At 40.4% G+C, this 16,086-nt stretch overlaps 1 protein-coding gene across 1 annotated transcript in view; it reads right to left on the bottom strand.

The window, feature by feature from the left end:
- ZMIZ1 (zinc finger, MIZ-type containing 1) overlaps positions 1 to 16,086 on the bottom strand; it is a 157,688-nt gene that overhangs the window by 111,413 nt on the left and 30,189 nt on the right. Inside the window, 1 exon segment of the mRNA XM_009884558.1 lies at positions 15,975 to 16,080. Within this exon segment, the coding sequence (XP_009882860.1) occupies positions 15,975 to 16,080 (106 nt within the window).

Genomic DNA, 16,086 nt, shown 5'->3' with positions numbered 1-16,086 from the left:
GAAAAGAGAGACAAGTCTTTAGCGAAGCCCCAGTTGTAATTCAAGACCTCTGGTAGCATGCTCTAATCATAACTAAATCTGCCCATTTAGGTGATTTTATGACAGGTCCTACTGTAACCTGTTACCTGTTTAGACAACTTCTATGTATAAAATGACTGTGCCCCCACTTTGCTCCTTCTGTTACCACAATGAGTGTTTTGGATATAGTTTGACACTTTAATCCTGTTTAGCATGCAAAATATGGAGATATGACTGGAAAAAAAAGTCTAAGAAAATTAGTAAAGGAATATCCTTGTTTAAATCAATTAAATCATCATCTTATGGAGACACATAGGATGCAGTCAAGGAATACTCCACAAAAAAGATGGCCAAAAAATCAGCCATTCAGGCCTGAGGTTTTCTTCAACTTTGCTGGCTGAGATGACGTCCAGCAAAAAAGACAATTTGTAGTATATTCATGAGAAAGCTGCTTGCACGATGGGCTGCTTCCTTCCTCTAATTCCATGCACACAACTTCAGCAGCTGCAGTAGCTCCTCTGACTCTCTACAGGTTATACTCTTGACCTGTGGCAGGATGATGAGCTGCTACGAGAGAGGGGAGGATAATGTGAGAGATACTCAACAGAGTAAGGCTGATGCTGTGTCACTGACAGTAGCCCAGCGCTCTCGTTCGAGAAAGGTCTCTCATTCATTGTTCAAACGGCTCCTCTCTCTCTTCCTCTCCTTACTTTACCTTACCTAGGCAAAGGGAACCAAGGTAAACTGAAGCCCTGACTTACAAGCCACCTGTTACACCATGCTACTCCAGACTGCGAATATAGCTGCTAACTGGCATGAAACAAATTACAGGATACAGACAAATACTGACTGCAAGGTTACCCAAGGCAGCCTACACAGGTAACAGAGCACTTTTCCAAAAGCAACAGCTTTCTGTCACTATTGGTGAAACTGATGCAAAAGTCATCAGGAGGGAAGGCAATTTTTTTTTTATTTTTTTAAAGGAAACATATGAATACATAAATGACTACATGTCATTTCCTGGTATCTAAAGGAAGATGATTAAATTTAAGGTTTAGACTCAGGCAATTACCAGGAAATAATGGTTAGTAGATAATGTACACACGGAGTACCTTTTAAAACACAAGTCTAGATTTATTTAGCTCTCTTACCTGCTTTTCTTTTTTGAACTTATTGCTGTTGATAACTTTATTAACTTCCTTTGCAGCCCCTAAGTCCCCATGGCGTGAATTTTACCAAGTGGAAGAAATCTGATCTTTTGCAGCACACCTCCCTGATTAATCCCCTGCTAGTACATCAGGGCAACTTTACTGTGTTATTTAGGCAGGGAGCACAGTTAAAAGCTCACTACCAGCCCCAGCTCATTTACGAAACGTGGCTGAAATTCCCATATGTGCATTTCTGTGTAAGAAGTATCATGTTGTCCTTTGCATTCCTATGGGGGAAACTCTTATCAGGCCCTTAATGATTCAAGGCCAACAAATAATGGTTATTTATTTATGACATCATAAATTAAAATAAGACATGAAACCAAAGGAATCAAAGCTGCTTCTGTATGACAGGCATTCTTTATTTAACACTTCTGTCTACGTGCTTTCTTCATTTCTGGTTTTGTTATGAAAATGAGTTAATAATTTGGCTTTCAGAGACTGGACAACGAACGGGATTCATTTCATAAGAGTGGCACCAGTAAAAAGGAAGCTAAAAAGATTACTGCATTGGGCACAGTCCTGCCATACTACATCGCATACTGCATGGAGGAAAGGTGCCTTAAAATACCAGAGATCCAACTGTCACGTCTGAGGTATTGTTAGCAAACACTCTAAGAAATTTTAACATATTGACACATGCCTTCACCATTGCAAATCAAATAAAATGCCAGCAGACAGACCTCAGAAGAGCTGGTGGAGGAAAAGGGGAGTTTAAACTCATTCCCATCCACAAAATCATGTTTTGGGCCAGCAATACTGTCCCATTATTCCTTGGTTCAAAAATACTGATTCAGCAAAGAATTTAAGCATGTGCCTAAATTTAAGCAGTTTAATTAACTTTGACGTCAGTGAGCCTACTTGTGTGCTTATAATTAGATGTGTGCTTGCTGAAGCAGAGCCCATCTGAATAGAATCTCGTTGATTTTAATTTGGCCCTTTGTCTTTGCCCCTCATTTATTCTTTGCAGTGACTGAAGGATTAGAGCTAAGGTTCTGATTCAGGAATGCACTTAAACAACTCATCTTCACTCACAACATGCAAAAGAGGCTAAGCATGTCTCAGAAAATAAGCATCGACCCCAGTGAATAATGACAATTTCATGATTGAAGAATGATGAGAGAGGACAGTTATTTCACTAATACTGTGAATTGGGAGGTCCAGTCTTTCCAAGTCATTTTTTTTTTTCAAAAGATAGAAAATCGTTTCCATTTATGTAAATAAAGAGCAAGAAGTTGTGCTCCACATATACTAAATGAAAATTTATGAGTAAGCAGCTACCTTATAGAGAAATTAATTTTATATAGGAATCCTTTTTCACTGTCGTTAGTTCTTGCAGTGTGGAGAAGCCTTCTGTAAACATCTTATCTGTTCATTTGAATTATGGCTTTTATGTCCTGATATTTGGGATATTTTAAAATCACATAAAAACAAACACAAAATAATAAAGCATTAAATGAAAAAAAAAAGCCACCCCACCCAAAACAACTGCATGAAGAATGTGGAGAACATGAACATCACTCACTGAGACAAGAGAAATAACAGTTCCAAGTCCCAGAGGCCAAAAGACAGCTAGGTGCCTCGGCAGCACACACACCAGAGCAAAGCAGCAAGATCAAAGCTCCAGCTCCTGCCAGGCTGCTCTGCTAAACACCTCTAGAGGAAAATCTGATGTCTTTTAACATGCCCATGCAATTGTATTCAGTGCACAGATAGCATCTTGAACAAGCCTTTTAACTGAGATACTTCAGCCCATTCTTCTGTTTATGGCCTTTTAAAACCTGGAATACATGACAGCCATTATTAACTGCAAGCAGCTACAATTAAAGGTGGATTTGGAAGGATACAGGAGTGGAGGGGGAAGAGGAAAACAGAAGGAAAACCAAGAAGGGAGTTCACTATGGAAAACACTAGAGAAAGAGTTACTCAAAACAAACAAGGAACCCCGAAGAGAACTTCTGAAAACTCTCTGCCATCTATCAGAATCCTCATCTACAAAGCTCACTGCGGGGTTCCCTGATCCTCTGTACCGAGATGCTGAAACCCAGGGAGGGACAACTGTGCTGCACGGCTACCGGGGTGGGGTGCACGGCCACTGGAACCACGGCCAGGAGCCTGAGCTGCACCGAGCAACTGGAACAGCCAAGGATGTTACGCAGTTTGCATTAATTGTACCAGTAAATACACAGCTAAAATACCAACAGGTCTTTGAAATATACCCATGAGAAATCCCACTGATTTTGTGATTTTCAGAAGCCCCATTTACAACTCTGGGCATGTAACGAGATGGCTAGTCCTTCATTTACTCAAAAACTGCTGCCACATACCCAACGGTCTGCTTTCAAAAGAACATTGGAAAAAAAGTTTAAAAAAGTCCAGACTCAAATTACATTGAAGAGAAAGCTGATGGTATAAAGAAATCAACTACCCATCTACGCCATGAGTGCACTTGTAGACACAGGAACAGAGTAAGAACGTACCAGTTGGATTATTAAAGAAATATGCTTTAAGTGACAGAACTAACACAGTTCTTTTAAAGCCATTTAGTTTGCTAAGATAGGCTGACATGTTGGTGTTGAAGGACATGTAGAAAAAAAAATTCATTTAGCTAGTAATTTTAGTTATGGGGATATTATTTGCTTAGTAACTTACACACGCCATAATGAGATCCACGTTATTACCTGCAGATCTTGCAAGACTTCATTATCCCATTCCCATTACTTTGGATTTTGCATTACCACATGATTGGGTTTCCCTGGACACATCGAGATTTTTCATCCTAAAATTTCTATTTTTACCCTAAGATTCAGGCTCACCCACACCAACTCATTTGTCTAGAATTTGCCAGCTTTGCAGGCAGAGCAGGCATACGCTGTCCTTTTCCTCTGCTCCGTATCTTTTTGCTGCATCAGTAAAAGGAATAGACCTATTTCAACTCTGTCATCTCTACTCTTCTAATCCTTTAAAAACTTAGAAAGGGCTGCCAAAAGAATGGACACCGTTTAATGTGCAGGGCAGAAGATGTTTGGTCTGGGGACACTGAAAACACAGAATCCACAATTTCTCAGCATCCTGTGCAGCCAGCAATCAAGGTTTTCTCTCCAGAGATGGGGAGATGAGTTCAGAAAAGGCACCACTAACAAATAATACTTCTAGACATGGAACCTTAAAAAGTAATTCCATCATCGCTACAGAAAACAACTATTTCTGCACACATGAGTTTTCTCAAGAGTAGTTCCATATTTTCAATCTCTCTGTGACCTTTATAGCTTTATTGACCTCATGATAAGTAAAGAGTTTTGGACAGAGATGAAAGGCAGATAAAAACATCACCTATGCAAATAAATACAATAGAACAATGATCCTTTACAGACTTTTTTTTCACCTTTGTAGACTAAATGGCACCTGCAGAATAAATGTTTTCATTTCATGGAACAACATATATAATTAATATCTGACTATTCCAAGTTTCCAACATGTTTTCAAAGCATAGTCCAAATACATTTACTTCACAACAGATGCACATACATGCTCACAATTCCTTCCAGATCCTCAGTTTAGTTATTTTCTTCTCTACAAAATTCCCCTCCAGAATTATTTGTATCATGCAGAGACTGTCAGCCATGTATCAGTGTTAGCTTTTTGAAGACTATCCTAAGAGGTCATCATCATCCTTCTATAGAGTTTAAGACTATCTGATTGACCAGTTTAAGATTTAATCAAATGTGGGGCCAATATATTTCCCATCCTCCCTCGATTTGAAAACATAACCCTCCCCAGAGTTGGAGACTCTGGCTCTTCCACTCTCTCCGAGTGAAAGCATACATTTGTCACTGATGCACAAAGATGTGAATTCTACCAGACCAAGAAAATTCGAGGAACACAGAACATACTTTCAGCTGCAGAAGTCTGGCAGTCTGTAGTGTAGTGCTGACTGAACCAGAGGAGACTGCCAAGTCAGACATGGCAGTCAGGATTTCCCCTCTGTTTTTCTAACATCACCTTCAATGTTTGCTATGCCACACGTTACAATCAAAGTAAAAAAGAAAAAGGCTGAAATGCCTCTGCATACATAGCTGTTGTAAAGGGATGATGAAAATCACTCTGCTGTCCTTCATAAGGACTGACGTTTGTTTGAAGCCTAGCTCCTAGAGAGGACTCTACAGGAAGACTGGCTGCTCAGCTCTGCTCAGCTGCGTTCTCTGTCCAGACATGTGGTTTAGGTTCTCATATTAGCAATAATACTCACTCAGTTTGAACTGTTTGAATTTTGGTGTGTGTCAGAGATATCTTACAGTCAATAAGCAAAGGATCCCATTGAGCCTCCAGCAGCGGCTTGAGGATCCACCAGCTCTGTGTCACAGGCTTGAGGACTATGTTCTTGGGCATTATTCTTGTTTCTCATCACAGCTTTCCGTCCCTTTAGAGGCACTGAATTATTCTGCATGGGGCCTGATCCTGCTTACACAAAACAGGCAACAGAACACTTCTTTGCACCCCTCTATCAAGATTCTCTAAAAGGTGGATCAGTCCCCAGATGCCATGCCAAGCACAGCTTCACACAATTGTTTTGATTTTATTGAGAGCAGCCCAGAGGCAGGAACTCCTCGAGTGGCAGCTATCATACTGTAACGCCACCGCCTTGGCTGAGGAGCTTCTGCCTTCCTTCTTTATGCTGGGAGCAACAATTGGCTGCAAGGAATCAAATGAACACAATTTGCTCCAACCGAAGACTCTGTCCCTGCCTATTAATTTTTCCACACACTGAAAGAAGAAAAAAAAAAAAAGAATCTCTGTCTTTTGGAAAAGCATTTTTTTCTTTCTTCCCTTCTGACAGTTGCTGGACCACAATGTCAGTCTAGCCCTTCCCCAGCTCACAATGATGCTCATCCTAGGTATTGGATGTATATTTAGCTAAATTGAGTAACATTTTAAATCAGGATTTTAAAAAAAATTACTGTCCTGTAAAGCATGCTAGATGTTGTAACGAACAGAGAAAGGAGGTTTACACAATTTTGGTTCTAACAAAAATCTATCTGAAGTCTTTGGTTTTTCTCTCAAGACAGCACAACAGTGACAACTCCAGTACCTTGTTGCTTTTCCTTTGGTCAAGCCACAGTTACTGTAGTTACTGCTAATTATTACAAGCACATGCATTTCGCTGTAATATGAGAAGACCTCTAAATCAAAACCCCCTTACTGCTTGCAATGGTATCTGGCTTTTCAAGGACCACTCCAACATTCCCAGTGGGAGACAGCAACTTACAAATTTCCACCGATTTACATCTCCCAATCTCATTTTAGACCAGCAGTGAGTCATTTTTCACACTGAGAACCCAGAGGTCTCTCTGTTTTTTTGCCTTAATTGAAATTGCTTCTGTAGTAAATACATTAAATAATTTCATTTGTTTTTTCTATGATGGAAAGACAGTATCTTCCAGAGTGAGCAAGATTAATGTCATTTGGGTCTGACCAGACAATCATAGGGGAGTCTATTGCACAAGAAACAAATACCCTGCTTTGTACGCAGATGTTTGGTGTTCAACTTATCTCCTCAGGGGCAGCCCCTGCTCAGCCTTCTATTATCGAGTTCAAAGCCAAGACAGTAATATTTACCTTTAAAAATGTTTACATTTATGTCTCCCGTGAGAGCTTGCTTTAGAAGATGCACGTTTTATACCAGTCTGCGAACCTGAAAATAGGGATCGGTGTCTGTGGCTGCAGGTTCAAATCTACAGAGCCCTAAACAGGGCTTTGGCAAATGACAACACAGGCAGGTGGGATTTAAAAATTTGTAACTTATTCTGTCCACTGAAATTAGTAACCCCAGCACACTTTAAATGCAGGCATTTCTCAAAGAAATAAGGAATATATTGAAGGTGGTTGCATTTAACCATTAGTTTGATCACATATTTCATAGAAGCTACATTTCTGGATGAAGTGCTACTACTTTAAGTCTTGCTGAGAGTGAATCTCTGAAGTCGAGCAGATACTCAGTTCATACAAAACACAAAGAAACATTGGTTCTTTGTAACAGCGCACAGTAGAAATACATATTCACAGCAACAAAGCATAGGTGCAACAGAGATATCAACTATAGAGACAGATAAGAGTCAAAGAGATTTGCTTAGAACTGCACAATATCCAGGCATCCTAAGGCTTGAGAATTTTTTCCTTCCAGCACATTAAGAAATCCTACCTACAAGCCCCAGCCCCAACAACAACTACATCTATGGAGACATCTTAGAGGAGCAGAGACGCGTTCACCGTCATAGACTTGTTTCTTGGACTTCACGTCCATACTTTCCTAAAAGCCCGGTTTAAGTCACAGAAATAAGATTCAAAACAACTTAAGTTTCTCGTTTCAGATTCACACCTTTTGGGTTTTATTATTGTTAAGCTACTAAACTTCATGAGGAAAGCCCATTTGATGGGTTTCTCTACATGTGTTATTGAAACTTAAGTGAGTCGAGACACAAAGAATCCATAAAATGGAAACAATCCAGAAGCCTTATCAAACATGAACATACTAACCTCTACCAAACTTCTCCAAAAACCAGCACACGTTATAAGGAACAATACTGCATTTGTTTTGGGAATATATTACCTAATGGCTCTCTCAAATCCATTTTCTGTTATTCTGTGGTCTTTCTCCTTGAATTCATGAAGAGGCACAAAGACCAAGACAAATTAGAACAACCTATGATGATGAATCCTTAAAGAATAATCAAAGAATCATAACTGATATTTAAATAAATGTATTTTATCACATAGCACTTACGTAAATACCTTGCTATGGGCATGCTTTAACAGGTGTCCTTGAACATGAGCATTAAAAAAGACGAAACATGAAAACACTTATTCAGTAAGACTTCTCAGCATGGAAATCTCTCTTTTTAAAGAGAAATACCACATATAACATCTTGTCAACTAAGCAGTGCGTTTCACAGAGTATTGTCTCCAGAGTATTCAGAGCAAGAACTTTTCTTTACAGGCTGACTACATGGCTGCGAACCTGCAGGAATTAGGAACGGGTCTGAAATTTTGACGAGTAGAATCTCAATTGTATTTAGGAAGTGAACTTGCTGTCCTGGAGCTTGATGATCTGATCTGTTCGCACAGTTCATGCTTTCAGTCGTTCAGCCCTCCAGCAGCAAAAAAGCTACCAGTCCCCGTGGAAGTTACTGTTCGCATAGCTGGACTCCTCACAAACTTCTTTGAATGCCTCCAAGACACACAGGCTGATAAAAGAGCACTGGCAGTGAGGCACATTTGGATGCACTGCAGCTCAAAAGGGAACACGTTCAGGACTGCATGCTGTAAGCTGAGAAAAGGTAACTTCTAAAGGGCAAACGCCATTCTGAAGAGTTTGCTTTCTTCTCTCCCATGAATATATGTACATTTTCACAGCTGCCTCCCTTCTTACTTTCCATTTGTGACTTACCTCATGTTCAGAGGGACAGATCTGTTACTCAAAACAACAACAGAAAATAAAACATCAAAATTCACACTGAGACCAAGCTCTGCTCTGTCTCTATCACCAATTTTTCAGTTGCTCTCAGCACATATGGGATCCATGAAGCAGAAGACAGAAAACAGTGATAGAAATCAACAGAAATATTCCCTGGAGAATGCCAGTTCCAGTCCAAGTGAAAGTGTGTCGTGCACACTAGGAAAAAATATCACCCTGGAATCGCATGATGAGCTAATTCATTATACACTTCAAATCCACAACAAAGTGAGCATTCAGGCAAGTACCAGCCTCATGAAAATCCAAGGCACAAATTAAGACAACAGCAGAGCTAGTTTGTTGCTGTAGTTGAGTCTCTGCAATTTTCCTAAGTGCTACAGTAAAGGCATTAGTGCAAAAATGCTCCAACCTGGCAGCAGGGTTTTACTGCTACATCCCTCAAAGTCACAATTGGTACCATGGTAACAACAACCTATCAGATGTCAAAAAGAACAGGCCAGATAAACCACATGATATTTTGGCTAGATAGGATAAAGCAGCAGCAGCTGGACCATGCAACCTCCTTTATAAACATAGGTGTTCAAGTGCACAAGAGAGCAGTGAATGCCAAAAAGGAAGTAAATTTCCATTCCAGCAAAATAATACCTATCTACATTGCTATGTCATGAGGCTCTAAAACTCACATTTACGGTGAAGAGGAATTGCCAACCTGAGGATAATGAAAGTCTGACACAAGTACCATCGTGTTTCTTCTGAGTAGAAGGCAGACCAAATGGATCATCAGCAGACATCTCAGAGGAAGGGAACAGGAACAGCTCAAACAAGTAAGGCCCTGTGGGGAAGAGCATCTCTCATTCTACAAGCTCTTCAGATGCTCCACCTCGAGATGTTTGAGAGCTGACTCCTGACTAGTCTGCCACATTCCAAGCCAACCTGACGGAGGCTCAAGATACACGATATAATTTTCCAAACTGCAGATCTTTCAGAATTTTGTTCTGAATAAACTCATGGGCAAGACAAATGGGCAAAGTCCACTGTGCCTTCCTTGTGATCTCCTTTCCTGCAGTCAATGTAGAAGTGGCTGTCACAGACTACAGATGTGAATTAATGCTGCTTGCCACCAAGCAACAGTACTGACTGTGATTCCCTTTGGTCAAGGGGAGGTGCCAACTTCATTAACAGAAACTAATGAAACTAATCCCATAATCTGAATGAATTAAGAACGAATTACTCGTTTATTTGTAGTATCCGCACTATAAATCTTTAGGAAAGAGAGCCTTAGTTGCAACAAAGGTGTATCTTGCCAATATACGTTCCAGAACAGAATTATTTTATCTCTATGATAACAAAGCATAAGTGTCCCAGCTGAAACGACGGCTCTACTGCGGTGGATACATACCTACAGGGGAAGAGGTAGTTTCTGTCCTGCATAATACTGAATTTAATTAAACCAGACAAATAAAAGTGAGATGGAAGGTGTATTATTATCCTTGCTTCAAAGACAAAAAACTACAAAACAGAGAGCAAAGCGGCCAAGGGCACACAGTAAGAATCTGTGCTAAGAGCTGGGAAGTGAACCTAGAGATCACCTGAAATGTAGTCAGTCTTCTGCATCAAAAGCTGTTTTGGAAGGTAACAGATAAAAGAAAATCATGCCTTTATTTTAATGAAGAGTGTCAAGTGGACAGTTTCAGGACACTAACTTTAAGTACCAATGGATCAGTCAGCTGCATGGAAACGTAGCAAGAATTTAGGACAACACAGATAAAAGGTTGTTAACCAGCTTCCAACTACATCAAAAACCACATTATACAGTCAGTTTCATACGTTTATTGAGTTTTATCTTTAAAAAGGCAGTTTGCTTTTCCATTTTCCTTTCCTCTGCTTCCTCCTTCCCTGCTGTCATTTTACCTGAAAACCTTTTCAAAATGCAGCTGCCCTAATAGTTCAGAATTTCCCCCTTAGTGTAATTTATTCAATTGACACTTCTGTTTTCTTGCCAACGCTATCCTGTAGCTTCATAGCTCTTCTTGTTCTAAGTTGTTTATTTATTAGTATTTACATACATTTCTAACTCTGCTCAGCTTTCATTTCATGAACAACCCAAGTCAAGCTCTTCTACTCTGCTCTCATAAAACTGCCTACTTCTTATCAGCCACTTTCCTAAGTACAGGTACAGCATTTGTATTTCTTCTCCAGTCACGACAGACCATTTTGACTTGACTGATTTGCTCAAAATCTTTGGTGTGAGGCACGAGACTGACAATTCATATGCTAGTTCTTTCCAAACACAGGCATGCCGGTCATTCGGTGCCTCCAAGCTGGAGGAATGCCATCAGCCTTGGCTGTAGTAATTTCCATTTTATACTTGTAATCCTTTTAGCCGCCTCGCTTTGCCTTGTCTCCACAGATAATGTGAGCATTATTATTGGAAACTTAGGCAAAGTGTTCATCTAGCCTTACAGTCCTCCATAATCTAGAGGTTATCTTTACTTTCTACCTTTTCCTCAATCATATTGTAGCCTCATTTCTTCTCTCCTTTTCTCTCATTTCTGTAAGTTTGATTTGCTAATACACCAAAATACACTTTGGCCATTCCACACTATCGCTTTGAAGCAAGGTGGTGAAACATGTGAGATGATATACCCTGATCAGGATATACCTTATGTCTCAGTATCTTGCCAGTGATGTTTTAACACCATCATTTGGCAGTACTCTCACTGCAAATACCTTTGTTAACCCATGGTCCAATTTATTCACAGCTTTGGTATCGTATCTACTAAGAACAGTCCTATTATTTTTAGTTCTATTACAATGATTAACGCTAAAGAAATAAAATAGAATGTAAAATCCTCAAATACCATAGTTTTAGTTTATGTTTTATACAAATTTAGATTATTAAGTAATACGGCTCTTGAAAAGTAAAATCAAAAGGACACCAGGCAGAGCCTAAGGGACTGAAAACAAAGCAGTATCAAAAAGGGGTTGCTATCTCTAACATCTAACACTTAGCTGCCCATCGAAGCTATCAGAGCATTTGTTTGCTGTAGCTTCTCCGTGATTGCTAAAGTACCTTTTCTGCACAGTTCTGCCCTCAGGCTCCTTCCTCCCTCTCTCTCTTTACAGAGATACTGAACACTGTCTTTTTCCGACAAAGCTCCCTGTATGATCTCATCCTGTCGTCCCCTTGTCTGGCCTCAGCTTGGCCTCCTGACAAAAGTAAAAGTAGCTACATGAGCAATCAAGTTCAGGAGCTTGATAAAGCATTTTTAAAAAAAATATTCCAGAACAGAAAATTATTCCCTCTCTCTTCTTTTCTTCCCCCCCTTTTTTTTTTTTTTTTAAAATCAACACTCTGATCAGTGAATTCTGTATTACTTGAACAGCAGACCTTAAAATAAAGCTACCAAATAACTTAAAATCTTCTACAGGAAGGACAAAAGCAGTAGATATGCTCAGAAAAGGTCCAAGCAAGCGCTGTTCAAAAAGAAGGTCTTCTTCAGGCTTAAGGAAGAAAAAAAAGAATATGCAAACACCCATGCGCTCACATACTAAGCCCGACTGAGGTTGCTGCAGTCTGAAAGCAGATGAGCAGGCAGTCAACCTGCTGGGCCATTCCCTATAGGTGTCACAAGAAGGCAAAGGAATTTGCCGTGGAAGGTTTGGGGAGCAGCTGTCACCGAAAGAGAGACATGTATTTTTAAAGGCTTTGTCATTTGTCTTCAGGGCGGGAAACGCTGTATTTGACCTCCTGCCGAGGCAGCAGCCCAGATGCAGAAACATGGGCTAGAAGAATAAAAGGAGGCACAGCTATTATTTCAGGTACTAACACCAGAAAGCAGAGACAAAAGGCACAGTCATTAAATCATCATTACTATTTAAAAGCACGCATGACAACTTTTTAATCCTTTTCATGCCACACGGATCTCCCCTCAAGGCATTCTCCAAAACAATTTGTATTAGCTAATTGTTAACTATGTCAATGGCCAAGTAAAAGAAGGACACCACCAAACACTGCCTCGGCAACACCAAAGGGCCCTGGATGGGAAACGATAAGGAGCCGACAGCTGAGAAGGTTACAGTCCCACCTGGCTCCAGCCTCTCATCTCTCCCCGCTTCCCTCCCCGCCTGCCTGTACTCTGATCTGCCATCTGCAGCTCCTGTTGTCACTCCTCAACCTCTTCAGCTTAGCAGGGATCTACCACCAAAATGGTTTAAACCAACTGGGATGAAACGGCGCGGGGCCAATTGCGTGAGCCAGGGCTGTGAGCTTCCCACAGAGCTGAGCCACCTTGGCAGCTGGCTGCTCTGCCCTCTGGCCTCAGCCTCCAGCCCTCTTCCATCGGGGATAACCGAGACCCTCAGGCACTGCCACGGGGACTCTCAGTCTCCTGGGGTCCTGCAGAGAGCCAGCTCAGGGAGCCAGTCAAAAAGAAAACAAGCCATACCAGCAAAACCTCATCTGCCAGCACAGGTCCCTGAGCAAGCTCAGGCTGGGAATTGCCGGAGAAGAGGAGCCGGACTACCAATCACACTGGTTCAGCTGCCTCTGCAAACCAGCAGACCTGGGGGACATCAGGCTGGGGTGGTCCACCTGCTCCACATGGCAGAGCTGCAAAGATGCCAGCCACCACTGCCAGGCCACTCCAGGCGTCCCAGCCCGCGGGACATCAGTCAACAAGCCTTGGCCTAAGCTGTAAAGAGGCATTAATAGTGCATGGCCCTTGAAAGGACGTGGTGCAAGTATTTTCCCCAGTGTTTAGCTACTCAAATGCATTTTAATTAGAAAAGGTTTCTTTCTCCTTGCATTTCAGAATGTCAGACACTACACAATATGGATTAAAAACGTTTCCAGAGTGATCCCTTCGGCAGCATTACATTCATACCTGGAGGAAAGAATTCAAACTGTTGTAAATTTCCCTTAAGTGTGGAAGAAGGGAAAAACAAATGCTTACTCATTAAAAATAATGCCATTTGATATCTACATCAGGGGACTTCTGTAGGCAAGTGACTGCAAGAAGTGTTAAAGGTGTCTTTCAATAGATGTAACAGGAAAAAAGGATGAGTTACTCAAAACAACATGCAAGCATCCTTGACACCAACCTAAGCAAGTCATGAAAGGCATCTTTCAATGATGCACACTGTTTACAAAAAAAACAAACGACAATCAACATTTTTACAAAAACTGAGTGAGGGAGCAGAGCCACTGTTGCTTTAGAAACTGGAATATGTTAATGCACTCAGACATGGAAATTCACCCTTTCAAAAAAAGTCACGTTTGTAATCCCAGCCTGTCAGTCTTTCACGTTGCGCATTCAATGATGTAGCTCTTGCAGATCGTATGTGAATGTGACTTCCTTAAAGTAGGGGCTATAGGTGACATTCCACAAAATATGTTATGGTACGCCCCAAAATATGAGTATTTAATACAGACAATAAGAGCACTCAAAAACACAGTGTGGATGAGTATGATGAAATCGCTGGAATAACTGGTGAAACAACTGCATACATGGTAAAACTAAACTAGTTGTGAAGCCAAATGTTTAAGATCATTGGAAATAAATAAGTTGTATATGAAACTGGGAAACGGGACTGAGAAGGTTTTTAGAACACACTGAGAGAAGAGCACATGATTTCACTACCAGCTTTCCCAGTATTGTATCAATTAACAATGGAAAGACTGAAATTTGTACAGATTGCTAGGGTAAAGAGTTGGAGGGAAAAAAAAAAAAAAAAAAGAAAAAAAGGCATATATTCCCAAAAAGTAATTACTGACAGAAGTCACACACTGACACTGGGCTCTTCTAGGACGTGATGACTGACCAACAGTTTTCAAGGCTATCTCCTCATACAAGCCCTAAAAGGAAAGAACTACAACACAAAAAGATCCAAAGACTCACAACCTCACCATCACCTACACACTGATAGAGACACTCCTCAGTAAAAGTTGATAAGACAGAGGGTATGGCTACTTTAATCAGCGTATTTTCAAAGGAAATAAAGTTTTAATGTCTCACTTAATGCACTCACAGCTGGAAATCCTCATTTGGCTTTAAAAAAAAAAATCAAGAAGAGATGTGCTGGCTAACTATTGGAGTAACTTACTAGAAATGCAGAAAAAAGGGAGATTGTGCTTGGACAACTGAATGTTTTATCTTCCACACAGTTTTCCAGGATGAAAATCAGACAGTTTATTTGATATTTAATATAATTAATTATTCCTTCCCATACAAAAAAAAAGAAAAAAATAAAAATCAGTAAGTTCAGTGAATATGCCTTGATGTGAAAGCCACTTTTGCATGAGGAACAGCTTAAAGCACTTAGGACAAAAGGTAGCCATGAGTAAAGAAGTTTGGGGCTGAAAAAAACTGAAAAGGAACTTGAGAAGAAATGTTAACACCCAATCAGCTGACTACAAATTACTGTTTTGGAAGAAGGTAACCTTTTCTGATATTCCAGAATGGGGACTGCATACCAGTTCAGTACGAAGCAGAAAAGTTATCCATGCTCAGTCTGGAATGGAACAGTTATCTGCCTGTTTTCCAAGCCAGTGCACATTATGTTGACATTCATCAGCTAAGAAAAGGAGAACCAGAATTAAATGCTCCAGTTAAATCAAACATGTGAGAAGCAGAAAGACCCTGAAGTGTGTTTTCTACTTTTACTATACAGAGAAGCAGTGGCAATACATCATGATCAAATATTGCTACTTGATCAGAGCCCTACAGCAGATTATTGCCATAAAATACTGGGAAAAAGGCTACTTATTACTATAGCAATAGCACCACTGCCTACTCTTGGCTCAAAATTCTAAAGCTAATGACTAGATCTACAAGAGACCATGGTACTTGTTTGCACAGACACATGCAGTCAAGGAATAAAAGTTTGGCAATAGATATATCAGGCAGTGTAGAATGAACAGGAAAGATTTAGAGGTTGGCACATGACAGAAAATCAATGGTTTACCAAGATGGAGGGCCTGAGTGTGTTCATTCTCACCATGAAATTACTGAATATCCATGCTTCTGGAAGTAACATATCGTCTATAAGATCAAACAGGGCAACGAACAGCACTAGTTGGGGAAAATACAAATTTCCAAAGTCATATATCCTGAGAACAGCATGCCATTGAAATGCTAAAAGCAGCAGCACTATTACCACCAAATACGTGTTCAGTTTTGGTTTTATGTTTTAATGAATGCAAGAGAGTCGTAGGTAGTATTTGCTCAGAGTATGACATCCAAGAATTAGTAATACACCAAAAAAGTTTTTCCTACCAGCTGATTTTGGAGTGAATTTGTCCCTGTTGGCTGCACATACTGCCAGTAGCCTGTATCCAAGATCCAAGTCAAATCCTTGCTGAGCTGCCACTCGACTAACCACCTGCAA

The sequence above is a fragment of the Charadrius vociferus genome, unplaced genomic scaffold (genome assembly GCF_000708025.1).
Source record: "Charadrius vociferus isolate BGI_N301 unplaced genomic scaffold, ASM70802v2 scaffold655, whole genome shotgun sequence".
NCBI lineage: Eukaryota > Metazoa > Chordata > Aves > Charadriiformes > Charadriidae > Charadrius > Charadrius vociferus.
This window is presented reverse-complemented; position numbering and strand designations above follow the sequence as displayed.